This window comes from Pelophylax lessonae (genome assembly GCF_965119305.1).
Source record: "Pelophylax lessonae genome assembly, chromosome: 7".
NCBI lineage: Eukaryota > Metazoa > Chordata > Amphibia > Anura > Ranidae > Pelophylax > Pelophylax lessonae.
Window position 1 is genome coordinate 147,934,196 of NC_138774.1, and position 27,732 is coordinate 147,961,927.

At 43.2% G+C, this 27,732-nt stretch overlaps 1 protein-coding gene across 1 annotated transcript in view; it reads left to right on the forward strand.

The window, feature by feature from the left end:
* Nucleotides 1-5,608: 5,608 nt before the first annotated feature.
* The window catches only part of COMMD5 (COMM domain containing 5), a 28,584-nt gene continuing 6,460 nt past the window's right edge, over nucleotides 5,609-27,732 (forward strand). The window contains exons 1-5 of the mRNA XM_082263506.1: nucleotides 5,609-5,847; nucleotides 8,116-8,276; nucleotides 12,018-12,046; nucleotides 15,890-15,940; nucleotides 24,163-24,258. Of these exons, the coding sequence (XP_082119632.1) occupies nucleotides 5,691-5,847; nucleotides 8,116-8,276; nucleotides 12,018-12,046; nucleotides 15,890-15,940; nucleotides 24,163-24,258 (494 nt within the window). The 5' untranslated portion in view covers nucleotides 5,609-5,690. The remainder of the gene's footprint in view (nucleotides 5,848-8,115; nucleotides 8,277-12,017; nucleotides 12,047-15,889; nucleotides 15,941-24,162; nucleotides 24,259-27,732) is intronic.

Consider the following 27,732-nt stretch of genomic DNA (forward strand, 5'->3'; position numbering starts at 1 on the left):
CTGTGTTCCTAAATAGAAGGAACACATGATCCCTGTATTCATCACTAGCAGAACTGCGGCCTGCCATGTTTACATCAGCAGGCCATCGTTCTGTCTCCATAGGAGCAATCGCGGGTGCCGGGCAGACATTGCAGCCACCGGAACCGCTGATTGGCTCCCCCTCTAGCCAATCGGCACTCGCGTGCCCACACTAACTGCTGCACGAAGCGACGTACATGTACGTAGTTTCGCGTAACAGAGCCAGCCTGCCGCAGCATAACTAGTCAGCAAGCGGTAAAGCCAATGGTTCAATCGTGAGATTGAAAATCAAGGGGGATAAGGAGCAGCCTTGGTGGGTGCCATTAGATATTGGAATAAATTTAGACAGTAAGCCAGATGGGAAAACATGAGCATAGGGGGTGGAATATAAAGCCAATATCACCGACCTTATTGAACCCTTGAACTTTGTTAGTACAGCGGACATATAACCCCAGTGGACCTGGTCAAACCCTTTCTCTGCATCAATGGAAAGAAGCAGAGAGGGCGTCCGACTTAGCTCTGTGTGGTGACTGGTGAATCAGGTCAATTAAACATCTAGAAGCGTCAGGCTCTTGCTGTCCCTAATAAACCCCAGTGGATCGGGTTTAATTGAGGACTGTAGGATGTCCAGTAATCTAATGGCTAAATCCTTTGCATAGACTTTTACATCTGAGTTTAAGAGAGAGATCACGTGGAAATTTGCTGATGTGTCAGGGTTTTTCCCCGGGTTCAGGAGGGTTACTACTAGTGCCATCTTAAGAGCATTAAAGGGCCCCGGGCAGTGCAGTGCACTGGGGCTCCGCCTACACAATCACCCATGAGAGACGAGAAAAAAATGGCAAATTATCAATAAGGCGATATTTATTGGTACAGCAGAGCCAGGCTAATGACAGCTTCCAAGTTGGACGGCTGGGTCCAGTGACACACACACACAAGGACAGGAGTCAGACTCGACTGTCCTGTGTGCGCCTGTTCCCATGGAGGAGGACAGACATTCCTGCAGTTATGGGCTCCCCCTCCACAGCCCAAGTGGCCTGACAGCAGCTCAGGGCAGACAGGCGCTTGCCACCTGCTAAGTTCGACTGTGGGATGCACACGGGAATTGGGACTAATGCTTGGCCGGGGCTGGGTCACTGGGCAGGTGGGGCCAGGGCTGGGACAAGGCCATCCAGCGCCCAGGGCAAAGATGCCAAAGTGCGCCCCCCCCTCCATTAGGGTTAGGGTCAGGGCAACCCATTCTTTGCAATAAACCATTGTGCCCAGGGCAACCTCCCCTCCTGCCCACTCCTTGTCCCGGCCCTGAGTGGGGGCCCTGGTTACTACGTGGGCTTTTAGCATTTCTGAGGGAAAGGTAGCAGTCTCAATTACCTTGGTAAAGAAAAGGGAGTAAGAGTATCTTTAAGGGCTCTTTCACACATAGAGTCCGTCGGACAGACTCCGTTTTTCTCAGTGGGGGATCGATCTGCCGATCCCCCGCTGAGCAGGAGGATGACAGCTGTTCTCCGTGCTGTGTGTGGAGACACAGCCAGGGCCGCTGATAGGGGGGGAACACCAGCCCTCTTTTAGGGGGCCCAAGCACACAGGGGGGCCCACACAGGGAGGAGGATTAGTGATGGACAACAAATACAGAAATCTTCCTCCAGCACCTGAATCTGATCTGTCCCTCTCCCTGCTATCAGCTTTTATCTGCTGAGAAAGAGACAGTCGTCCCTCACTAATCCCCCTTCCTGTGTGGGCCCCCCTCCCAGCACAGGCTCTAATGTTAGCTCTGCTCCTGAGTTTATTCGTAACTTTGTTTCTCTCTCTCTGTCTCTCTGATCACTGAGCTCCAACTGCCCAGCCTGTATATTTTTTTCATCTCATCTTCATTTTTATTCATTAAGATAGATTTTTTTTTTTTAGATTTAGCAGGAATTATGTTGAATTTGTGTCTGATAATAGTGATTTTGTTGTAATTTTAGCTAAATATATCTTTCATATTTTCTTGGGGGGGCCCTGCCAGGTAGTCTGTACAGGGCCCCGTGATTTCTAACAGCAGCCCTGGACACAGCTGTCAGGTCCCCATGCATCTCTATGGGGGAATTGGATGAGAACGGACCGTCTGTCCATTCTCATTCGATCCCATCCGATCTGATCCGCTGGACGGATGGAAAATAGGGTTTCCATCCGTCCAGATTTGATGGATCGGATGTCAGCGGACATGTCTCCGCTGACATCCGATGCCCCATAGAGATGCATAGGGTGACGGCTCAGATCCGCCAAACAAAACTTACAGGCGGATCTGACCGGTCTGCCTGTATGAAAGGGGCCTAAAGGTCTTGAGATAATTGTGATCAGACTGTCGGGTCCAGGAGATTTGCCTAACGGTAAGAAGTCAATGGTCTTTATGATTTCTTTCACTGTTTTTGGGTCATTGAGAGTCGTTAGCTGGGGTTTGCTTAGAGTTAGCAGGTTGAGACGTAGCAGAAATTGTTGTATGTCAGTGTCTAAGGGTTGGGTTGTGTTTGGGGTGCGGTTCAGGTTGTTTAGGGAATCGTAATAGTCAGCAAACGCGTTTGCAATTTCTTGGTGATTTATATGTTTTTTTCTTGTTGTTGTGTAGGTGGAAGATATATGGAATCCTGGTTTTGGTCCTTTAGGTTTTGAGTCTGTTTGCAAATGGGTGGCACAGTGGTGTAGTGGTTAGCACTTTCACCTAGCAGCAAGAGGGTCGCTGGTTCAAATCCCAACCACGACACTACCTGCCTGGAGTTTGCATGTTCTCCCTGTGTGGGTTACCTCCGGGTACTTCGGTTTCCTCCCACACTTCAAAGACATGCTGGTAGGTTAATTGGATCCTGTATAAAAATTGGCCCTACTGTGTATGTATGTGAGTTAGGGACCTTAGATTGTAAGCTCCTGGAGGGCAGGGACTGATGTGAATGTGCAATGTATATGTAAAGCGCTGTGTAAATTGACAGCGCTATATAAGTACCTGAAATAAATAAAGAACCGGCCAGCCCTATTGTTTGAGGTATAATAATTCAGCTTCAGGCGGCATATGTATTTGTCATGTCATTCACACAACAACCTTCTCGGGTTCCTAATTGTGACAGTGTGGTTGCCGTATTAGAAGATGGTGACACTTTGTTTAAAGAGAAAGTAAACCCTAATGCCCCATACACACGTGCAGATTATCTGCAGACTTTTGTCTGCAGACTTACCTTTTCTATGTAGTGCAAGGGCCTGCCGGATTGCATACAAATTGAAAGTGTTTAGGTTTGACCTCATATTATATGGTTTTGGTAAGTCTGCAGACAAAAGTCTGCAGATAATCTGCACGTGTGTATGGGGCATAAGGCATAATTTGTTCCAATAAGTAAGCCTCACCTTTAGGTACTGTAAATATCTTCGAAATGTGTACCGTTTAGGAGATATTTACATTAAATGCAGACAATGATGTCATCGGCGCATGCGTTTTGAAGGAACGGCCACCTGTATTATTCCTTCAGATACCTGTGCCGTGAATAATGGCTCCTGCACGCATGCGCGGGAGTGACATCACTGCGCCTCCGACCTGTCACACAGCCGGAGTCTGTGGACCCAGACGGAAGACGGGGAGAAGATGGACTGATTACATTGTATTACTGGAGGGCTTTGTTTTCAGGTAAGTTTCACATAATGTGCTAGTATGCATACTAGAACATTATGCCTTTACCTTGAAGGTCCAAAAAAAAAAAAAAAAAACAGTGGTTTACAACCACTTAAAAGCATTCAGACAGTGGATTTCAGATAGGAGAGAGTCAATTTTAGCATTGTATTGTTTTTTGCTCTTGAGCCCAGCTGGATCAATAATATACAGTACCTCTCACAAAAGCCTTGTGTGCGTGTTCCACAAGGTAGAGGGATCAGGTCATTGGGCGAAAAGAACTCTTAGGGCTCTTTCACACGGGCGGTCCGATCAGATCAGCCTGTCAGTTTTTTAGGCGGATCTGATCGGATCCTCCATGCAGCTCTATGGAGCAGCGGATGTCAGCGGAGACATGTCCACTGACACCTGCTGCCATCCGCATCCGATCCTGTCCGTGAAATCTGGACGGATGGAAACCCTATTTTCCATCCGTCCTGGGGATCGGATCGGATCGGATGAGAGCGGACAGGCAGTCCGCTCTCATCCGATTCCCCATAGAGAGCAGCGGGGGCTGTGACACCTCCCTCTCTGCACTGCAAGTGGAGACGGAGCTGTCATCCGCCGGCTCGGCGGGGATCGCGGATCGATCCCGGCTGAGCAGCATGGATCCGCCTACGGAGGCGGACCGCGTGAAAGAGCCCTTAAAGTTGCTTGGTAAAGCTTTTTTGGTACTCGGGGGTTTGAATGATGGAATTGTTGCAGCACCACACAAATGCAGATGGGCAGGTGTTCTCCTCCACCACGGACATATAAACAGTGGCATGGTCAGATCATGTGATATCAGAAATGGTGGACGAGGACATCTGTAAAAGAATCGTATCAGCCAGAAACATGTCAAGGCATGTAAATTAGTTATGACAAGGAAAAAAACATGTGAAGTCACGTTTGTTCGCATGTAGACAGCGCCATGCATCAGAAATATCCTCTGTTCCAAGAAGGTTGCTGAGGGATGGCGAGTGGCTTGTCGACCGCAAAGAGGTGTCTAAAGTCTCTTACCATGTTAAAGTCCCCACACACCATCAGATATCCCTGTCGCACCTTTGAAATCCTGTGGAATAATTTCCATAAAAATCCCAATTCGAGTTGGGAGCGTACACATTGACCAGAGTATACATACAATAATTAATGGTGCCGCAGTTAACCCTTTGATCACCCCTAATGTTAACCCCCTTCCCTGCCAGTGTCATTAGTACAGTAACAGTGCATATATTTAGCACTGATCACTGTAAAATGTCGCTGGTCCCCAAAAAAGTGTCAGGTGTCTAATTTGTCCGTCTCAATATCACAGTCCCACTATAAGTCGCTGATCGGCGCCATTACTAGTAAAAAAAGAAAGAAAAAATTAAAAAAATAAAAATATCCCATAGTTTGTAGATGCTAAAACATTTGTGAAAACTAATCAATATACGGGTATTGGCTTTTTTTTTTTTCAAAAATATGTAGCAGAAAACATATTGGCCTAAACCGATGAAGAAATTTGATTTTTTTTTTTACATTTTTTTTTATTGTATATGTTTTATAGCAAAAAAGTAAAAAGTATTGTATTTTTTCAAAATTGTTCGTCTGTTTTGGTTTATAGCACAGAAAATAAAAATAACACAGGTGATCAAATACCACCAAAAGAAAGCTCTATTTGTGGGGAAAAAAAAGAACTTCAATTTTATTTGGGTACAGCGTCCAACAACCACGCAATTGTCAGTTAAAGTAACGCAGTGTCGCTTCGCAAAAAAATGGCCTTGTCAGGAAGGGGGGTAAATCTTCTGGAGGTCAAGTGGTTAATAGCAACAAGCTCTCCAATGGAAGGTGGGAATGTCAGCGGCAACGCCTAAACTGTCCACTAGAGGGCCCTGCTGATAACATCACATTGCTGTGTCTGGAAACATTTAGCTGCGCCTACACTTCCGACAGAAATCACATGACTGGGGCCAGGCGGGTCACGTGGGTGGAGCTATTCTGACAGAACACCGGGTGCTGGGCTGTGTGATGAGGAGGTGAGAGGAAGATGGCCTCAGTCCGCTCCGTCCATCCTTATCCCTCGTCTTCTGTCATTAACAATGATAGGATCAGCTACCTGGGAGCCAAGATCCCCCCCGAGGTGGAAGTCATGGTGAGACATCTGAAGGAGCTGGATAAGGAGATGTTCAGGAAGATTCTGAAAGGTGAGTGCAAGATCCCCCCCATTTATCAAATTCATTCAGAGCCCCCCCCGTACTGTGTATACCCCCCTCCCCCCTGTACTGTGTATACCCCTCCCCCCCCGTACTGTGTATACCCCTCCCCCCTGTACTGTGTATACCCCTCCCCCCTGTACTGTGTTTACACCACCCCCTGTACTGTGTATACCACCCCCCCTGTACTGTGTATACCCCCCTCCCCCTGTACTGTGTATACCCCCCTCCCCCTGTACTGTGTATACCCCCCTCCCCCTGTACTGTGTATACCCCCCTCCCCCTGTACTGTGTATACCACCCCCCCCCCGTACTGTGTATACCACCCCCCCCCCTGTACTGTGTATACCCCCCTCCCCCTGTACTGTGTATACCCCCCTCCCCCTGTACTGTGTATACCCCCCTCCCCCTGTACTGTGTATACCCCCCTCCCCCTGTACTGTGTATACCACCCCCCCCCCGTACTGTGTATACCACCCCCCCCCCTGTACTGTGTATACCCCCCTCCCCCTGTACTGTGTATACCCCCCTCCCCCTGTACTGTGTATACCACCCCCCCCCCCGTACTGTGTATACCACCCCCCCCCCCTGTACTGTGTATACCACCCCCCCCCCCTGTACTGTGTATACCCCCCTCCCCCCTGTACTGTGTATACCCCCCTCCCCCCTGTACTGTGTATACCCCCCTCCCCCTGTACTGTGTATACCCCCCTCCCCCTGTACTGTGTATACCACCCCCCCCCCTGTACTGTGTATACCACCCCCCCCCCTGTACTGTGTATACCACCCCCCCCCCTGTACTGTGTATACCCCCCTCCCCCTGTACTGTGTATACCACCCCCTCCCCCTGTACTGTGTATACCCCCCTCCCCCTGTACTGTGTATACCACCCCCTCCCCCTGTACTGTGTATACCACCCCCTCCCCCTGTACTGTGTATACCACCCCCCCCCCCCTGTACTGTGTATACCACCCCCCCCCTGTACTGTGTATACCACCCCCCCCCCTGTACTGTGTATACCCCCCTCCCCCTGTACTGTGTATACCCCCTTTACTGTGTATACCCCCCTCCCCCCTTTACTGTGTATACCCCTCCCCCCTGTACTGTTTACACCACCCCCTGTACTGTGTATACCACCCCCCCTGTACTGTGTATACCACCCCCCCTGTACTGTGTATACCACCCACCCTGTACTGTGTATACCACCCCCCCCCCCTGTACTGTGTGTACCCCCCTCCCCCCTGTACTGTGTGTACCCCCCTCCCCCCTGTACTGTGTGTACCCCCCTCCCCCCTGTACTGTGTGTACCCCCCTCCCCCCTGTACTGTGTATATCCCCCTGTACTGTGTATACCACCCCCTCCAACCTGTACTGTGTATACCACCCCCTCCAACCTGTACTTTGTATAGCACCCCCTCCAACCTGTACTGTGATTATCCCCCCCCCCCCGTACTGTGTATATACTTACCCTCTCCATACTTTGTATACACCCCCTCTGTGCTGTGTATATACTCCTATGAAGCTGCCAACTCTGTACTTTCCAGGATCCCATCCTTCCTGGTGAAGATGGGTGTGTACATTCACTTCTTCTAATGAGCTGAGCTCCAGTAAGATGGGGGGGGTGGGATGGTGGTTATTAGGTGTACGCTAAAAAATACCCCACTTCCCCCACAGAGGTGCACTTACCCCCATCTGATGACCACAGGACCACTGTTTGTTTACATTGAGCAGTGGGAGTCTTCCTGGCCTTACCTGTCTATTCTGGCCTCATAGATCTGTAATACTGAGTGCAATCAGCTGGCCTGCCACTGTCAGATAAACTACCAGCCGCTGCTTTACAGCAGAATAAATCATTTATTCTGCCCATTGACATTTATTTCATGCACAAGCACTAGCTTTTAGCAGCTTTTTGTAGCGTCAAGCTTTTTTTTTTGCCCAAACGCTGCTGCTCCTGGATGCACTGGCAGTGGGGTTTTTCCTGCCTCTAAAAGCTTCAGCCACTAAACACTGCTAAAAACCTGTGTGTACATGGACACTTATTAGCTAACATGGAGGGGTGTTTAGAGGCAGGAAAAAAAAAAACGTCAGACACCCCTAGGAGCAACTGTAAAAACATCCGGTGTACATGAAGCCTAATTGTTATTTTCTGGTTAGCTGTCCAGATTTGTCATCATGTCAGTGCTGGCGGCAGTTTTCATTTGCATTCTGCACTACACTTGCACATTTTGTAACTCTCCATGACTTTGTATTCTCTTTTAGCTGTGGTGGGCGCACTTGAGGGAAAAGACTGCAGAGAAGCAGTGAAAGTAATCCAGCAGAATACCTCACTATCTGAAGAACAGCTTAGTTTCATCATTGCTGGAGCTTACACACTGCTACGAGTGGCACTCCGACTTCCAGTATCCACACTTAAACAAGAAGTAAGTCATTTCCAACTGAAACATTGGCTCGAGGGTGGAAGCACTGTGTAAAGTTATTGGCATCTTTGTAGCTGGGATGTTAAGGCGCAGTATTTTAAACGTCTCCCTAATGTTGCTTTTTAAAGCAATTCTGTCACATGCCTTAACCACTTAAGCCCCGGAGGATTTTCCTGCTAAACGACCAGAGGGTATTTTGCGATTCGGCACTGCGTGACTTTAACAGACAATTGCGCGGTCATGCGACGCTGTATCTAAACAAATTTGGCGTCCTTTTTTTCCCACAAACAGAGCTTTCTTTTGGTGGTATTTGATCACCCGTGCGATTTTTACTTTTTGCGCTATAAACAAAAAAAGAGCGTACATTTTGCAAAAATAACAATATTTTTCACATTTTTTTATATGAAATTCCCCAAAAAAAAAATGTAAAAATCAAAATTTTTTTAAATTTTCGGCCAATTTGTTTTATGCTACCTATGTTTGGTAAAAAAAATCGCAAAAAGCGTATTTTGATTGGTTTGCGCAAAAGTTATCGCGTTTACTAACAAAGGGAAAGATTTCTGTCATTTTTGGTGTTTTTTTTTTTTAACGTGTAATGGCGGCGATCTGCAATTTTTTTTTTTTGCGGTACTGCGACATTGGGGCGGACAGATCGGACCCTTGACTGACATTTTTGACACTTTTGGGGTTACCAGTGACATTTCTACAGTAATCAGTGCTATATATATGCACTGTTACTGTAAAAATGCACTGGTAGTGAAGGGGTTAACTTTATTTGGGAGGGAGGGGCTGTGTGTGTCCCTAGGGGCGTGATTCTTACTGTGATTGGCTGTGGCTCTAGCTGTAAGGACACTGATCAACGGATCTACATACTAGATCCGAGTGATCAGTGTTTTTACAGCGAGGAGAATGACAGGTGGCTTGTTTACACAAGCTGCCTGACATTCTCCTTCTCCCCCGCCGATCGCCGAGTGACCGGCGGACATCGGGTCCGCTGGTCACACGCGCGGGGGGGTCCGTGACCGCGCGGGAGCGCGCCTCCGCGGGCGCACGCTCGCTCCCCAGAGCCTCACAGGCGAGCGACGTAGACCTACGTCACTCTGCCTGTGAGGGGCCGACTGCCGCAGTAAATATACTGTGAGCAGTCGGCAAGCGGTTAAAGCTCAACTGAAATCACAGCAATATTTAGTCTGATATACAGAACATTGTACTAACAGCCTCCATTTTCATAGTTGTAGCTCTACCTTCTGTTATAGCAGTTGTGCAAGGTGTCTCAGTATGACTGCATAGTCCAGTGCATAGTCCTCAATTTGACTGCACTGCCCAGTGCTCTCTGAGCTCGTCTCTACTGAGCGGTACGGTACGCTACACTATTTATGCCGTTTCTATTGTGAATGGTACCCTAATTCCGAACCGTACCACTTTTTTGGGACCCTTTTGTTGGGGTACCAAGCACATTAGTACCGTACCAACAGGGTGGAGCTACACTCTGCAGAACCTTGATTGGTTGACAGAGAATCGCCTATCATGAAAGGGTACTATTGGCAGTGGAAACGCAAGGTGTACCGTACCGAACTGTACTGTACTGAACCGTACCGTACCACTCAGTGGAAACGAGACAACAGACCTCGCCAGGAACGCATCCTCAGCTCCTCCAAGCAAGGGCAGTGGCTGTTGCTAATCGTTGCCAGCCTAGAGGGCTGAAGTGGAGAGGTAGGAAGGACATTTCCACAAAAAGGAAAAGGTATTTTAAAGCGGATCTCCAGGTTTCAGTGAACTTTAAAGCGGAGTTCCACCCTGGGAATACTTTTTTTCATAAAAATACCCCCGGGACAGTCAGGGCTAGTATATTCCACAATGGCTAGCCTCTGATCTGTCCCGGGTTGCACTTACCTTTTAGGACAAATACTTACCTTGAGAAAGTATTGTTCAGCGCTGCCATCTCAGGTGTGGGCAGCTTGAAGCCAGCGCGATCCTCTTCTGCGTCCTCTTCTGTCTTCTTCGGCCCCATGATGCACTGCACCGGCCCCGCCGTCACTTCCGATGGGCGCGCGTCATCCCTCCACAGCTTCTGGGCATGCCCAGAAGCTGTTTAGAAGGGAATGACGTGCGCGCCCCGGAACTGACGTCGGGGCCGGTGCAGGCGCAATGATTCCTGGGAGCGATGACGTTCAGCTCCCAGGAATCATTGCAAAGCCAGGAAGTGACGACGGGCCGTGGCCGCCGAGGGGAGGAAGAAGGAAGTAAGGTAAGTATATTTTCTTCTCTACGAGGTAAGTAAAAAAAATAAATAAATAAATAAAAAATGCGATTATCCATTTGTTTTTCAGGTGACCCGGAGCAAGAAGATGGAGGTAAGTATAAATTTAGGGTGGAACTCCACTTTAAATAGTTTATTTGGACAAAGCTGTTCCAGAAAAACTATTCTATATACTAAGTCACTAACAAATGCAACGACTATGAGTACTGGGTAAACTGGATGTAGGCACAGCTACATACAGTATACAGCACTGTGTTCTGGCAGTGGGATGGGAACTTCTTTTCTGGAACAAAATTAAGTCAGGCTGATTGGCTGAGGTGCAGATTGTGATATCATCCATCTGCCTCATTCATAGAATACGGCTCGACTTGATTTTTGATTTTCTGTTGGGAGGTTCCTGTCTCCTTGCTGGAATTCAGCACTGTATATAGCTGAGGCTGCATACAATTTATACAGTGCTGACAGCCGCTGCATCTGTTAGTGTAGTAAATAGTTTATTTGGACCAGTTAGAACGTGGAGTTCTGCTTTAAGGCATTTCCATGAGAAAATCAAACACAAATCCTTGCAGGGATACAGGGCTAAAGAAGAAGAGGCCTGAGACTTTTATTGAGATTCTAAAGCTGGCTATATACTGGTAGATTTTTGAAGGGACATTTCATACCAAAGATCTCATCAATACATTCAGTGACTTGATCAATGCTGTGTGAAAGTACTTCCATACACTGTTAGAGATGTGTTCATTCAAAAAAAAATCTCCATCTTACAATTTTGAATTTTCTCATCACTGAATTAGAAAAAAAACAAAAAAAAACTTTTATTTGACCCCCACTAACCATTTGAGAATCCAATAAGGGTTCTTAGAGTGGAACCTCACTCTCCCAATCAACATTGATTATTTTTAATCCTCATGCAGCTTGCATAAGTAAATCATACGTGTGTTAAACTTTTTATTTCTTCGGTTACATTCTGGGTTCCTGCCTAGGCAAATGAGGTCCTACATCCCAGGAGTCTTCAGGAGGAAAGGAGAGGAGGAGGAGGTGTTTCTAACCTAAGTACAAAATCCTGCCTGCATACTTGAGCTAGGGACAGATGGATTCCAGAAAGTAAATGCTACGTGAATCATCTGCCCTTACTCAAGATTGCCACAACCAGAAGTGCAAGGGGGTTTAAACCTTTTGCATTTAATTTTATTTGCTGGGGAGCCCCTTAGATTATTGTCTGCATAGGCCTCGGCTTCTTTTCACCCCCCCCCCCCCCCCACACACACACACACACTATTTAGCAGTCAAATGCAAGAGCCTTTGTTGGCCAGTGAGGCTCTGACACTAGATTGTTAAAGGTTGGAGGGTTATTGGTTTACATGGAAGCTTCCCTCATCACCCTCCAAATGAAAGAAATTATAGTTTCAGATTAAGTTTTTTTAACCTTTTGCTGCAAGTTACAAAAAGTATCATTCTTGCTTTTTTTTTCCTGATTTTCATAGGTATTTAAAGAAGACTTGAAAGAATTAAGGTAAAGCTCATGTGAAGCCAGAAACAAAAGTGCTTTTTCTTTTCCAAAGAATATTCTGTATTCTTTCCATTTAAAACACATTCTGCAGCTTAGTATACTAAACTGCAGTTTTCAATAGGAAAATAAACTAATAGGTACAGCACTATTGGGCCCCTTTCACATGGGGCAGATCCGCTCAGCGAGGATCGCTCTGTTGATCGCCGCTGAGCAGGCGGATGGCAGGTCTGTCTCTGCTCACTGTGCAGAGACGGACCCATCAGAGTCCCACTTTCCTCTATGGGGAGATCGGATGAAAACGGACAGCTTGCCGTTTTCATCCGATCCGACCCGTTGGACGGATGGCAAACGTATCGCTATCTGTCTAATCTAGGCGGATCTTGTCGGATCGGATGACAGACAAGTGTCAGCGGACACAACCACGCTGACATCCGTTTCTACATAGAGGAGAATGGATGGCCCGATCTGGTCCGCCTGAAAAAGACAGGCGGACTTGATCGGTCCAATCGCGTGAAAGGGGCCTTATAGTGCATAAATATAATAAATCCATGGTGAACTAATTTCAGTGCATAGAATTCATAAATAATGCAAAACTGCTCATGTATAAGTCCAATTATCATAAAAAGTTAATCAGTGCCATAAAGTGCCCAGTGCTCCAATTTTATAAATTATAAATGTAATCAAATTTAAGTCTACCACTGATGTCAACTCCGTTCTGTATTCCTCTGATGCTCTTCTGTGTCTGTGAATAAACTTCCAAACAAACGAGAACTCACCAGAAGTTTTGACCTTTTCATACAAAGTGGGTCAAAATATGCTTTATATTCTGTTAGGGACAGCTTTCCTCTATGCACTGGTCTTTGTGCTTTTTTTTTTTTTTTTTTTTTTTTTTCTTTCTTTTTTTACGTTTCCAGTCTCCTAGCCCTTTGTTTTACATTCTCCTTATTTCCTCATCAAAACATACCATATTAAAAACAAGAAGGATGCCGTAACGAAAAACCTGTTTTTATTTAAAAACTAACATAAAAACATATAAAAAGTAGTTACTGTAATAAGATCACGTACTGGACACACAAAAAGCTGTAGCTAGTGGCCATGTTGTTCAGTTATCATAGGTCAGCCATGACAGTCTTGCAGAACAGTTACACATTGCAGCAATGATCTTACCCCCCCCTCCCTTCTCCGTTAATTCATGGAATGCCTAGGTTTTACAATTCAAAAGAGCCGTTATCTCAACTCAGAGACATCAGAAAACAGCGCTTAGGCCTGTGCAGAGCTGTAAACGGCTAATTGAGTCCTGGCAGGATGTCCGGTTCTGCTGTCCAGGCCTATCGTAAAACATTGACCAAATCAATTTAGAATACATAGCACTCTATAAATGGATACCCACAACCAATGGGGATTGTAAAAGGCAATCGGAGACCTCTGCCCAATTCAAAACTTAACAAATCCTCATATGATTTATAAACTCAGACAGGAACATGATACATTAATAATAAGTATATATTTAATGTCGTACTGAAGGATTTAAGGTCATACATGACCACACTAGCATATCTAGAAGGAAATATAACTGTCAGATATTCCCTGGATTACAAGTTCATCCGAGCTACCCTGTGTTAGGTATCCCTGGACGTGAAATTCAATGCTGAACAATAATCAGTTTTAAGAATGCAACCGGAACATATTGGAAGATATGAATAGTGATATAAAACTGTGAAAGGGAGGGACATGGTATGTCATAAACCCAGGACAGCCCATGGATACTCCACTTTATTGGTCAGGGGCATCTGTCAACACCCCTTTGATCCCAGAGAAAAAGGGAGATGCCAGGACAGTTGTGAGTTCTCTCTTACTCTCAAATCGGGAACATCTGTCAAGATTGAGAACCAATAATACCTGGCTCATCGACAAAACTCTGATAACACCCAGGACATAGATTGCAAGTATTCTTCCTTCATTGCTGAATTATGTCTATATTTCTTTGAAACACCTTTTATTTTTTTTTTTTTTTTTTTTTCTTTTGTAAATATTTTATTTGCACCAACTTTGACCTTTTCATGAATAAAAACCATATTTTGAAAAGTGTTATCTTTGTTCCTTAGCTCTTAATGCAAGCTTAAAAAGAACCTGTCATTTGAAGAGTGCTACTGTATAAGATAAATCCTATGAACATAACTGTCTTTGGTAACAGTGTGTGTTACAGATGCATATTCTAAAATCATAATTGGTATTGCTAAAATTACGAGTTTCCCCAAAGGGGGTGGTGGCAGTTAAAGGGTTAATCGCTTAGCCCAGTGACAATCGCTCTCAGGCTGCTGGCACCTAGATTGTGGTCCCGCAAATCTTTGTGCATGGTGCACATGAGATTGGCATTGCTACGTAAGTGACAGCATGGTGTGACGTTGGCTGTTCCTTTGTCACAAGTTATTGAGAAGGTCAGGGATCTGATACCCGCGTCTGTCACAGTTACACTCGCATATGTTTGTGCCTCGTCCCAGCTGTTATAAGTGCTCCGTATTGTTTAGGAGCCAGCTCCTCCAGCTAATTGATGTGAGCAGATCATCAGGGATGACTAATGACGAAATGCGTTGGGTGGGCCTAGGCACTGGTGTCATCTTTCACAGGAGACCCACTTGCACTGATCAGGTAGGTGGTGGAGCTGACTCCTACGCAATTCTGAGCTGCTGTAGCCAAGATGAGGCACAAACACATGTGAGTGTGATTATTTTATATGTTTTTAAAATAAATAGGATTGCACATTGTGGCACCCTTTTTTGTTCTCTGTGGTATGCTTTGATGAGGAAATAAGGAGAATGGAAATCAAAGGGCTATGAGACCAGACAATGTAATAGAAGCACAGAGACCACTGCATATTTGTAGGGAAATTGGAGCACTTGGCACTTTATTGCAATATGGAGGCTAAGAGGCATATAAAAGTTTCACAGAGCTATTCTTCCTGTGAAACTGCTGGCAAAATCTAATCTGGACCATTCTCTCTCCAGGTCAGATGTTCTTCACTTATAAGAATAACATGATTCAGAAAAATACCATATTATGGGCACTAGATGGAGCTGATGATTATTCATTCTTATGAATGAGAAATTGGCACAAAACATATGTATATGCAGTTTCGCAGGACAAATGGCTCTGCAAATATTTCATAATTACTCCCCTAGGTTTATGGTTGTTCAAAGTATCCAATCCGCTTCCAGTTGTCTGCACACACTATATTTCTGATACACCAGCTGTTAAATACTTTTTTATTTTTACCTACAGGAAAGCTTATAATAAAGCTCACCTGTAGGTAAAATGAATATCTCCTAAATATGCACCATTTAGGAGATATTCTAGCAAGCAGCAGCTGGCGATGTCCCCGACACATGCACTCTAAAGAAACGGCATACCCATACCGTTCTTTCAGAGCTTTGTGCTGCGGCTGAGAGTCCCACGCGCATGCAATGTGCAGAAGTGACGTCATTCCGGTTTGGCTAGTCAGACGCCTGGAGTCTGCGAACCTGGAAGGAACACTGGGTGAAGATGGAAGCCACTGGAGGGCTTCGTTTTAAGGTGAGTATTTTTATAATGTGCTGAAATACAGTGCATACTAGCACATTATGATATTGCCTTGCAGTTGGAAATCCTTTTTTTTTTTTTTTTTTTCCCTCAAAGAGTTTACTACCGCTTTAATTGTTCTGTGCCTTCATTGTGTTTAAAGAGCCAAAACATGGGTAAAAGTATTGCAGAGATGTACTAAATGTTTTTTTTTTTTATCCTAAAATCTGCTCTGCGATTGCTGTTCTTATCATGTTTTCATCTATTTTTTCTTTTTTTTTCTTTTTTTAGAATTCCTGATGATTTTATCGCTGACTTTTCCAATATTGTCTACGGAAACAGGTATTAAACAACATGCTAAATGTGTTATGTACACATTAATAATAGATAAAGATTCTTGGCAAATTTGATAATACAGTTTTCATTATGTAGCCTGCAAATACGCTCGGGGTAATTTATTCAAATACATTTTTTACTTCATATGAACATGTGTTTACTTTAAAGGCTAAGTTCACCTTTGGTTACCTAGAAACATAGAAACATAGAATGTGTCGGCAGATAAGAACCATTTGGCCCATCTAGTCTGCCCAATATATCTGAATCCTATGAATAGTCCCTGGCCCTATCTTATATGAAGGATAGCCTTATGCCTATCCCATGCATGCTTAAACTCCTTCACTGTATTTGCAGCTACCACTTCTGCAGGAAGGTTATTCCATGCATCCACTACTCTCTCAGTAAAGTAATACTTCCTCATATTACTTTTAAACCTTTGCCCCTCTAATTTAAAACTGTGTCCTCTTGTGGTAGTTTTTCTTCTTTTAAATATGCTCTCCTCCTTTACCGAGTTGATTCCCTTTATGTATTTAAAAGTTTCTATCATATCCCCTCTGTCTCTTCTTTCTTCCAAGCTATACATGTTAAGGTCCTTTAACCTTTCCTGGTAAGTTTTTTCCTGCAATCCATGTACTAGTTTAGTAGCTCTTCTCTGAACTCTCTCTAGAGTATCTATATCCTTCTGGAGATATGGCCTCCAGTACTGCGCACAATACTCCAAGTGAGGTCTCACCAGTGTTCTGTACAGCGGCATAAGCACTTCTCTCTTTCTACTGCTTATACCTCTCCCTATACATCCAAGCATTCTGCTGGCATTTCGTGCTGCTCTATTACATTGTCTTCCCACCTTTAAGTCTTCTGAAATAATTACTCCTAAATCCCTTTCCTCAGATACTGAGGTCAGGACTGTGTCAAATATTCTATATTCTGCCCTTGGGTTTTTACGCCCCAGGTGCATTATCTTGCACTTATCCACATTAAATTTCAGTTGCCAGAGTTCTGACCATTCTTCTAGTTTTCCTAAATCCTTTTCCATTTGGCGTTTCCCTCCAGGAACATCAACCCTGTTACATATCTTTGTGTCATCAGCAAAAAGACAAACCTTACCATCGAGGCCTTTTGCAATATCACTTATGAAGATATTAAACAAAATTGGTCCCAGTACAGATCCCTGAGGTACCCCACTGGTAACATGACCTTGTTCTGAATGTTCTCCATTGACTACAACCCTCTGTTGTCTGTCACTCAGCCACTGCCTAATCCACTCAACAATATGGGAGTCCATGCTCAATGACTGCAGTTTATTGATAAGTCTTCTATGTGGGACAGTGTCAAAAGCCTTACTAAAATCTAGATATGCAATGTCTACTGCACCTCCACCGTCTATTATTTTAGTCACCCAGTCAAAGAAATCTATAAGATTTGTTTGACATGATCTCCCTGAAGTAAACCCATGTTGTTTTTCATCTTGCAATCCATGGGATTTAAGATGTTCCACAATCCTATCCTTTAATAGGGTTTCCATTAATTTGCCTACTATTGATGTCAGACTCGCTGGTCTATAGTTGCTCGATTCCTCCCTACTACCTTTCTTGTGAATGGGCACGACATTTGCCAATTTCCAATCTTCCGGGACGACTCCTGTTACTAATGATTGGTTAAATAGATCTGTTAATGGTTTTGCCAGCTCACCACTAAGCTCTTTTAATAATCTTGGGTGTATCTCATCAGGACCCTGTGACTTATTTGTCTTCACTTTAGACAGCAATCTTAGAACGTCTTCCTCTGTAATGCCCCGTACACACGTGCAGATTATCTGCAGACTTTTGTCTGCAGACTTACCAAAACCATATAATATGAGGTCAAACCTAAACACTTTCAATTTGTATGCAATCCGGCAGGCCCTTGCACTACATAGAATAGGTAAGTCTGCAGACAAAAGTCTGCAGATAATCTGCACGTGTGTATGGGGCATAAAGACACATGCATCAAATGATTCATTAGTCATCCTTTCAAGTGGAGGTCCTTCTCCTTCTTTTTCTTCTGTAAAAACTGAACAGAAGTATTCATTAAGGCAGTCGGCTAGCCCTTTATTCTCTTCTACATACCTTCCGTCCTTTGTTTTTAATTTAGTTATTCCTTGTTTTAATTTCCTTTTTTCATTTATATATCTGAAGAATGTCTTATCCCCCTTTTTCATAGACTGAGCTAGTTTTTCTTCTGCCTGCGCTTTAGAAGTTCTTATAACTTGCTTGGCCTCTTTCTGCCTAATCTTGTAGATTTCCTTATCTTCATTGCTATGGGTTTTTTTATAATTACAAAATGCTAGCTTTTTATTTTTAATGATTTGGGCCACTTCTGCTGAGTACCACAGTGGTCTCTTCCTTTTTTTGCTTTTACTGACAAGTCTAATGCAATTTTCTGTTGCCTTCAATAATGCACCTTTTAAGTAGTCCCATTTCTCCTGGACTCCATGTAATCCGTTCCAGTCTGATAAGGACTCATTTATGACTAATTTCATTTTTGAAAAGTCTGTTTTTCTAAAATCTAAAACTTTTGTTTTTGTGTGGTGTGACTCTTTCACAGTTCTTATATTAAACCACACTGACTGGTGATCACTAGATCCCAAGGTTTCGCCTACAATGACATCATATACCGAATCCCCATTGGTGAATACCAAATCCAAAATGGCCTCCCTCCGGGTTGGCTCCTCAACCACTTGTTGCAGAGACAACCCCAGTAGGGAATTTAGAATATCTGTACTCCTGGTAGAACTTGCTATTTTGGTTTTCCAGTTTATATCTGGAAGATTGAAATCTCCCATAATGATAACTTCTCCTTTCATTGTCATTTTAGCTATTTCTTCAACTAGTAGATCATCTAGTTCTTTAACTTGACCAGGTGGTCTATATATCACACCTACACGAGTTACTGCATGATTAGCAAACTGCAACGTAACCCAAACTGACTCTATGTTGGCCTCACCAACTTGTATTAGGTTAGATTTAATGCTATTTTTCACATACAGGGCCACTCCTCCTCCTTTCTTGCCTTCTCTGTCTCTTCTGTATAAAGAGTACCCTGGTATGGTTATGTCCCATACCAGGGTATGGGACATAACCTGCCCTTATCTTCTTCTTTTTTTTTTTTAATACATTCCAGCTTTCCTATGTACCAATAAACTATTAATTTACTACTTTTGCAGAAATAACAAACTTTTCCATTGATTCTGCACATGCTTACCTCACTTTCCTCATGGCTGTTAAAAAAAAACTCCTCTATTACTTCTGTCTTCCTGGTCAGACTTTAGGTCATGACACAGGAAGGCGTAGACCTCATTAGCACACACCCTTCATCAACTACCCTCTTACCTACCACCCACTTCCAAGTGCACATTTTTTAAATGAAATGCAATCAATCACCGTTTTTCACAAAATACACAGACATTATTTATTTATTTTTTTCTGCCTTAACTTTCATCTTGCATAGCTCATTCTTTTGTGTGCTGAGTGATCAGATAACAGCCTATGTGGATAGAGCTGTAGTATTGAAAATAGGAGACGTATGTTCTGGGTTCTGTAAAGTTCACCATATACTATACAATCTGATTGTACAATCTCCTTTAGACCTATCATCAACTATGTAGTACAAGGGCCTGCCTGATTGGATATAGAGTGAGCGGGTAGATAGGTGGGTCTTCCTATTCCATAGTTCTGGGAAATTTAAAGGGAATTGTACAGAGATTATACAATCAGATTGCATAGTGTCAGATTGCATAGTGTATGGCCATCTTTATACAAGTACATAGGAGGGAGTGGATGGAAACACTCAGCTGTCGAGCCCATTCACATGTCAGCGTAGCAGGAACTCGCATTCTTCTTTTTTTTTCTTTTTTTTTTTTGGGGGGGAGTTTTGGAGCATTGTCATGCATAGGGCAGCCCATCCACTTGAATGGACTGCCTTACATGCAACAATCGCCCCTAAGAAGCTCCAGAATTATTTTTTTTTCAGCGTGGAGCCTGGTGCGTTCTTTTTTTTTTTTTTTTTTTTTTTTTTTTTTTTTTTTTTTTTTTTTTTACTGGGATTTTTGGTGCAGTGCTTTTCTAAAAAAATGCAAGTCAAAGCGTGCATTTTCTGTGCAGTTTGCCATGCGCTTGAAGCAAAAGATGTGAATGGAGCCTTATTGTTCTTGTGAAAACACTCCAATTTCACTTTCAGGCCCCATTTATATCTAGCATAGTGGGAGTGCACAATTTTTGGCTCACTTTTCCCATGACACTTATAGGGTAGCCTGTTGATTTCAATGGGCTGCACTACATGTGGCTCACGGGACATTTCTGGCCTGTTTTTTGTGTGCATTTTTCAGCGTTTGCTACTTGTTTTTTCACATGGCAAAATGCGTGTTTGGTGTGCCATTAACAATTAATGGCAGGCACCGAAAGCGCAAATAGTAATTTTAGGTGTATAAAGGTGACCATACACTATACAACCTGATTGTACAATCTCCTTTAGAGTTACCAAAACTATATAATAGGAGGACACACCATCTATCCAATTACTCTGTATGCAATCAGGCAGGCCCTTGCACTACATAGCTGATTGTACAATCTCCTTTAGATCTACCATCAGATTGTATAGTGTAAGATGAGCTTTACATAACCTAGAACAGTGGTCCTCAACTCCGGTCCTCAGGGCCCACTAACAGGCTAGTTTTGCAAGATAACTGAAATACATCACAGGTGATATAATTTGCTGCTCAGTGATTGCAGTACTATAGTCTGCATCTTCCCAAGGTAATACTTAAAATCTGGCCTGTTACTGGGCCCTGAGGACCAGAGTTGAGGACCACTGACCTAGAACATACTTCTCCTGTTTTCATTATTACAGCTCTATCCACAAAGGCTGTTATCTGAATACTCAGCAAACTCTGCCAAATGAACAATCTATGCAAGATAAAAGTTAAACTAGAAAAAAAAAATAGTTTATTTATTTAGTGAGAACAGTGATCACTTACATAGTTACATAGTGGTTGAGGTTGAATAAAGAAAATAGTCCATCCAGCTCAATCTGTGTAGGTGTGTGTGGCCGTAATCATTTCTCACACCCCTGAATGTTTTGATCCTTGAGATGTACGTCCAAGAGTCTTTTAAACGTAGCCATACTCCCCGCAGTTACTACCATTTGTGGCAGAGAATTCCACAGCCTTGTAGCCCTTACTGTAAAGCACCCCCTGCGTTGCCTGAGGTTAAAACACTTCTCTAATCGCATTGTATGACCTTGTGTCCTCATGCAATCCTTGCGACTGAATCGTTTTTTTTTCTATGCTGAGATCACCATTGAGGTATTTATAAATTTCTATCATGTCCCTTCTCAGGCATCTCTTCACCATGGAGAATAAATCAAGCGCTTTTAAACGCTCCTCATAATTAAGGTCCTCCAATCCCCTAATTAGTTTAGTTGCCCTTCTCTGGACTCTCTCCAGCTCCAACACATCCCTTCTGAGGACTGGCGACCAGAACTGGACAGCATACCCCAGATGTGGTCGGACCAGAGTTTTATAAAGTGGAAGGATTATAGTTTTATCTCTGGAATACATCCCCTTCCTTATGCATGCTAATATTCTGCTGGCTTTGGCAGCTACAGCTTGACATTGCATGCTATTGCTAAGTCTATCTTCTACTAAGAGTCCCAGATCCTCTCCATTTTTGATTCCCCCAGAGGTTTCCCCCCTAAAGTGTATTGTGCTTTTATGTTTTTAGCCCCCAAGTGCAATACCTTACACTTCTCCACATTAAACCTCATTTGCCATGTAGTTGCCCACTCTACATGTTCATGTCATTCTGTAAGATTTCTGCCTCCCGATGTGAAGTTATTGCCCTGCCCAATTTTGTGTCATCTGCAAAAACTGAGACCGAGCTAATGATCCCGTCCTCAATGCTACTTATGAATAAATTGAACAAAATTGGTCCCAGGACTGAGCCTTGGGGGACCCCACTTACCACCCCAGACCAGTCTGAGTATGCGCTATTTATTACCACCCTTTGGACATGCCCTTTTAACCAGTTCCGTATCCAAGAGCAAACCTTGTGGTCGATGCCTGCAGACCTTATTTTATAAATTAAGCGCTTGTGGGGAACTGTATCAAACGCCTTAGCAAAATCCAGCTACACCACATCCACTGGTCTCCCCCTATCTAGCTCACAGCTAATTTCCTTGTAGAATGTTTAACAGATTGGTTTGACAAGTATGCCCTTTTGTAAACCGTGCTGATTACTGCTGATGATGTTGTTGTCTTTAGCAAACTCTTGTCTATAGTCCCTTATCATCCCTTTTAGAAGTTTACATACTATTGACGTCAGGCTGACCGGCCTATCATTTCCCGGGATATGCCTCTGCCCATTTTTGAATATCGGTATCACCTTAGCTTTCCTTCAATCACCCGGTACAGTTCCTGTCATAATACTGTCAGCAAAGATCAGGAACATTGGTCTAGATATAACATTACTGAGTTCTTTGAGTACTCTCGGATGAACACCATCCGGGCCTGGTGATTTATTTGTGTTTAATTTTATCCAGCCTTTTCCTGATTTCACCCTATGTTAGCCATAGCGGCAAGTCCAGGGAAGTACTGCTAACCGTACAGTCATGGTCAGTGTACCCCTCCTTTTCTTGTTTAAAGACTGAGGAGAAGAAAGCATTAAGCACGGTTGCCTTTTCAGTGTGCTAAGTAACCATCCTCCCATCATTGTTAATTATGTGTGCAATATGCTCTGCCCTAGTTTTTTTGCTGTTGATATATTTAAAGAATTTCTTAGGATTCTTTTTACTATCCTCCGCTATTTTGTCTCTCAAAGTTGATTTTGGCCTTGATTTTGTATTTACATTTCTTATTCGATTCCTTGTATTGCTGGAAAGCCGATACTGTGCCCTCTGATTTATATTTCTTGAAGGCCATTTTTTTTCCCAAATAAGTTTTTTAACATTACGGTTTAGCCAGCCAGGTTTGGCTTTGGCTCTTTTAAATTTATTTTCCATAGGAATGCACTGTGAGATACTTTTGTTTAATATGTTCCTAAAGCATTCCCATTTTTCCTCCGAGATCAGTGTTCCTAGGGTTTGGTCCCAGTTTATTTTCTCTATCATTGAGCACAGTTTGGGAAAGTTTGCTCTCCTGAAGTTTTAGGGTTCTTATGTTCCCCTCTTGCCTTTCTCTATTGTGATTTACTCTAAATGTGATCATCCTGTGATCGCTAGAACCCAGGTTGTCCTGGACTCCTAACTCTGAGATTAGGTCTGGGTCATTTAGTAATGAATAGATCCAGCACTGCATTTTCTCTAGTAGGAGCATCCACCAACTTAAACATGTAGTTGTCCTGTAAGGTTTCCATGAAGAGACGGGCCTTTTGTGAGTGTGTAATCCCCTCTTCCCAGTCAATGTCAGGATAATTGAAGTCCCCTAATATGATGACTGATCCCAGCTTTGCTACATTACCCAACAGTGATATAAATTCCAGCTCTACCTCCTCCCTTTGGTTGGGTGGCCTATAGCAAACCCCCACAATTACTTTTTTCCTTATGGAGTTCTACCCACACGGATTCTAACTCCATACTCATCCCTTGGTTCAAATCTCATCCAGAAACCTACCTGTGTAGAGTTTATATGTTCTCTCCATGCTTGCACAGGTTTTCTCCCACATTCCAAAGACATGCTGCCAGGTTGATTGGTTCCTGGGTAAATTGGCCCTAATAATTTTGTACAAATTGGCTATGCACATGTGTTATTACCTGCATGCTGGATCTAAGCCTTAGCAATTGAGGAGGGTTAAGGAAAGAAATGGCGACCTACTTAAAAAAATAAATTGCCAAGCAATTTCTATGGAAAAGGCTCCATCATATCCGACATGGTGCCCAAATAGCTGGCTCATATTATCGCCAAGAGTTGGATATGACTGAATGGATAAATGCATACATAGTGATATGTTTGCACAAAATTTACATATTCTTTCCGGAAGTGCCTATTGACTTCTGTTAGACACTGTTTTTTCTGAAAGTGCATCAAATGTGCAGGACTTCGATGAGCTTTCATGAAAACGTATGGTCTAATAGAAGTCAGTGGGAACGCAACTAAAACCTTGTGTAAAATGCAGGTAAATTGTGCTGCACCCAAACTGCAGCTCACCAGTGTAAACCCACTCTTAGCAAAGTTAACTTTTTTTTTTTTTTTTTAGGCGTCCAATTCTCGAGGATTCAGCTTTAAAACAAGGGATTAGGTTACCAACTGTGGAAGATTTGAGGTGGAGAGTTGATGTTGCAATTTCAACCAGGTAATTCTGTGTCTATAATAACCTTTTTAAATTTAGTACATAGCCATATCAGTTAAAACAATGCCTTGAAAAGCATTACTATTGTTGCTAGAGTCTTCTTCACAGAACAGTTATACATTTTTTAAAGTAGACCTATGCTTAAAATCCAAAGTCTGGCTGTCTAACAGGGATTTATCAGCACATTACATTTAAATGTGACAAAGCAAGTGTGTATTTTATTAATGGAAACAAATTCAGGATTTGCTGCACCTAAAATTAATTGAAAAATATTCACATGCAAACAAGTTGCATATCCTTCCGAACAATGGTTTCAGGATATAAAGTTTGCGCCCTTCTTCAGGTAGGAACAGATGTTTCGTCCACCCCTCCCATTTAATACAATCACATTTTGTTGCTTTGCAGCCTGAAATGAAGACGGACACAGTTTTTTGTTTTATCCATCTGCTTTTACTCAGTGCAACTTATAACATCCAAGTGAAAGATAAAAAACCAACATGTCAGGAGAAAAAAACAAAAAATTGAATCACTGAGTTGGAAAAAGGATCCAGCCCTAAAAATGACTTGTAAACTCAATCCTGTGTAGTTAATCACCTTCTCAATAGCACACAAAGCCATTTGACTTTCAGCTGTGGTCATTTTGATTAGCTCAGCATAAAAAGAGCTTTCCTGGAGCATTTCAGTCCCTGGTAATGCAACTGAAGCAAAAAATCGGCTATGGGTGGCAAGGCACTGTCACCCCCAGGAGGAAGTTGTGGACAGGCACAGGTCAGGAGAGGGATACAAAACAATGTCAAAGGCTGTATCAATGCCTAGAAGCACAGTGAAGTCTGTTAAGTGCAAGATAATTAGTAGAACACAGACCCTCCCTTGATCAGGACATCGCTCCAAACTGGATAAAAGAGCCAGGAGGAAACTGGTCAGAGAGGCTACCAAGAGACCTACAGCAACTCTGAAGCAGTTACAGGAATTAATGACTTAATGACAATGAGTAGTCATTCTGTGCATGTGACAATATCGCACATTTTCCACAAATGTGGCTTGTATAGAAGGGTTGCAAGAAAAAAGCCACTCCTTAAGAAAGGCCATACGTAGTCATGACCGAGCTTTGCCAAAATGCACCTTGAAGATTCTGAGGCCATATGGAAAAAGGTTTTACAATCAGATGAGACTAAAATCGAATCATTTGGCCTCAACACCAAACGTTATGTCTGGCGGAAATCCAATACAGTTCACCATCCAAATAACACCATTCCTACAGTAAAGTATGGAGGTGGTAATATCCTGTTATAGGGGTGTTTCTCTGCAGCAGAAACAGAAGCATTTGCTAGGATAGAAGAAAAAATGGATGGGGCAAAATTCCGTCAAATTCTTCAGGAAAATCTGCTGCCCTCCTCCAGAAAGTTGTCAATGGGAATAAGGTTTACCTTCCAACATGACAAAGACCCAAAGCACACAGTAAAAATTACCACACAGTGGTTGAAGGAGAAAAAGGTGACGGTCCTTGCATGGCTTAATCAGAGCCCAGACTTAAACCCCATTAAAAATCTGTGGAATGACTTGAAGACTGCAGTCCACAAATAGTCACCATCAAATTTAACTGAACTTGAGTAGTTCTGCAAAGAAGAGTGGGAAAATATTCCAAATTCTAGATGTTCAAAGTTTAGTAGAGACATATCCCAACAGACTAAAGGCTGTAATTAAAGCAAAAGGTGGTTCAACAAAATACTGACACAAGGGGGTAATCCTTTTTGCAACTCAGTGATTTTTTTTGTTTTTAACATTTTTCTGACCTGTTGGTGTTCTATTTTTCAGCTGGATAAAACAAAAATGTGTGTCTTCATTTCGGTCTGCAAAGCAACAAAATGTGATTATTTTAAAGGGGGTTATTCACCTACCTGATTCTACACTGAATCCCTTTTTTGCTCAGTGGTACATGCCAGTGTGAGTGGTCTCGTAGATGTTAAGGTATATAATGCGTCTGATATCCCCCCTTTTTTTTTTTTTTTTTTTTCCTGCAACCACTTCTTCTCCCTCATCCCCATTCCTCATTATCCCCCCCCCCTTTTTTTTTTTTTTTGTGTCTCTCTTTTTTTGTGTCTCTCTATTTCCCTCTTCATTACATCCAAGTTTGCTTGGTTATTTATTATTCAAGTTGCACCCAAGGGAAATGGGGTTCCTGGGAGCCTAGGGTGTTTTATACACTGGGTACCGTGGTGTTTGCACTCTGGTGGTCCTAAGACCGGGTGGACCATGCAGCGTGCTCCAGGGCGAACCCCCCCCCCCCCCCCAAGTGGTGTTTACACTGTGTGGTCCATCGACTCGTTCCCTGACCTTATTTAGAACCAGTCTGGCCCCCTCACCCTGTGGGGTTAGGCTGGGGCCATCTGGTCCATATTGTTGCCCTATATGCTGGAATTGTTTTAGAACTCCTCTTATTGGGGTTCTGCAGTATCTTGGGTACCAAGATTCTGACCAAAGATCCTTGGTTCCGTTTGGTTATGCCTGTCTGTAACCACATGCTCTTGAGTATGTTATGCTGAAGACCTCTGTAGTCTGTCTTGAAACATGTTCTGATTTGTGGAATACATTGGCTATACTTGTCAGTCTGATTGTGTTATATGTATATCCCAACCATTCCTGCTTCTGATTACTGGATTACGTTGATAATGTCATCAGGAGTTAGGGTTCCAGCAGATGCAATTTATGTGTGATGTGCACCTGCTGGTATACGTAGTGTAGAGAACAAAGTGATGTGATGAGTTGTTATACGTTTTCTTGCAGTGCAATATGTTGATGTGAACTGAAACAATAGGACATAAGGCGAAATGGCTTGTCTGTTGGTGTTGTGGTGTGAAAAGGCATCAAGAGTTTCCCACAAAAACAGTGCAGTAGATGACACAGTGCTTAGTCTGACTTGGCAAAAGAGTTGTGGCTAAATGCACAAACAAGAGTTTCTGGTGTCCCTGGACACTGTGCAGGACAACAAAGTTAGCATGCAGGTACCCAGAAATGCCTTGTTATGATGAAAATGGAAGTTTAGATTTTTGTTTAGCTTCCAGTGTGCTGTAGATTGATTTGCATATACACTATAAGCAGTAGTACAACTTATGTATCTATTAATACAAAAAACTTTACTTCAATGCAAAATCACCCTTAGGGCTCTTTCACACGGCCGTTCAGTTTTTTTTTTTTCCGCTCCGGTGCCTTGTGCCATCCGCTCCGTATGTCCGCATATCATCCCATCCGTTTGCGGATGATATACGGACATAATGTATGTCTATTAGTGATGCACCGAAATGAAATTCTTGGCCGAAGCCGAATAATAATGAAATGCTTGGCCGAAGGCCGAATACCGAACGCGGTGTTTCGCATTTTTTTTCCATTTATTTTGCCAATTTTTTCACCATTATAATAATTAAATGGTAAAAATTTGCTTACAAGAACACACATAAATGTGCATAAAGGCAACAAACC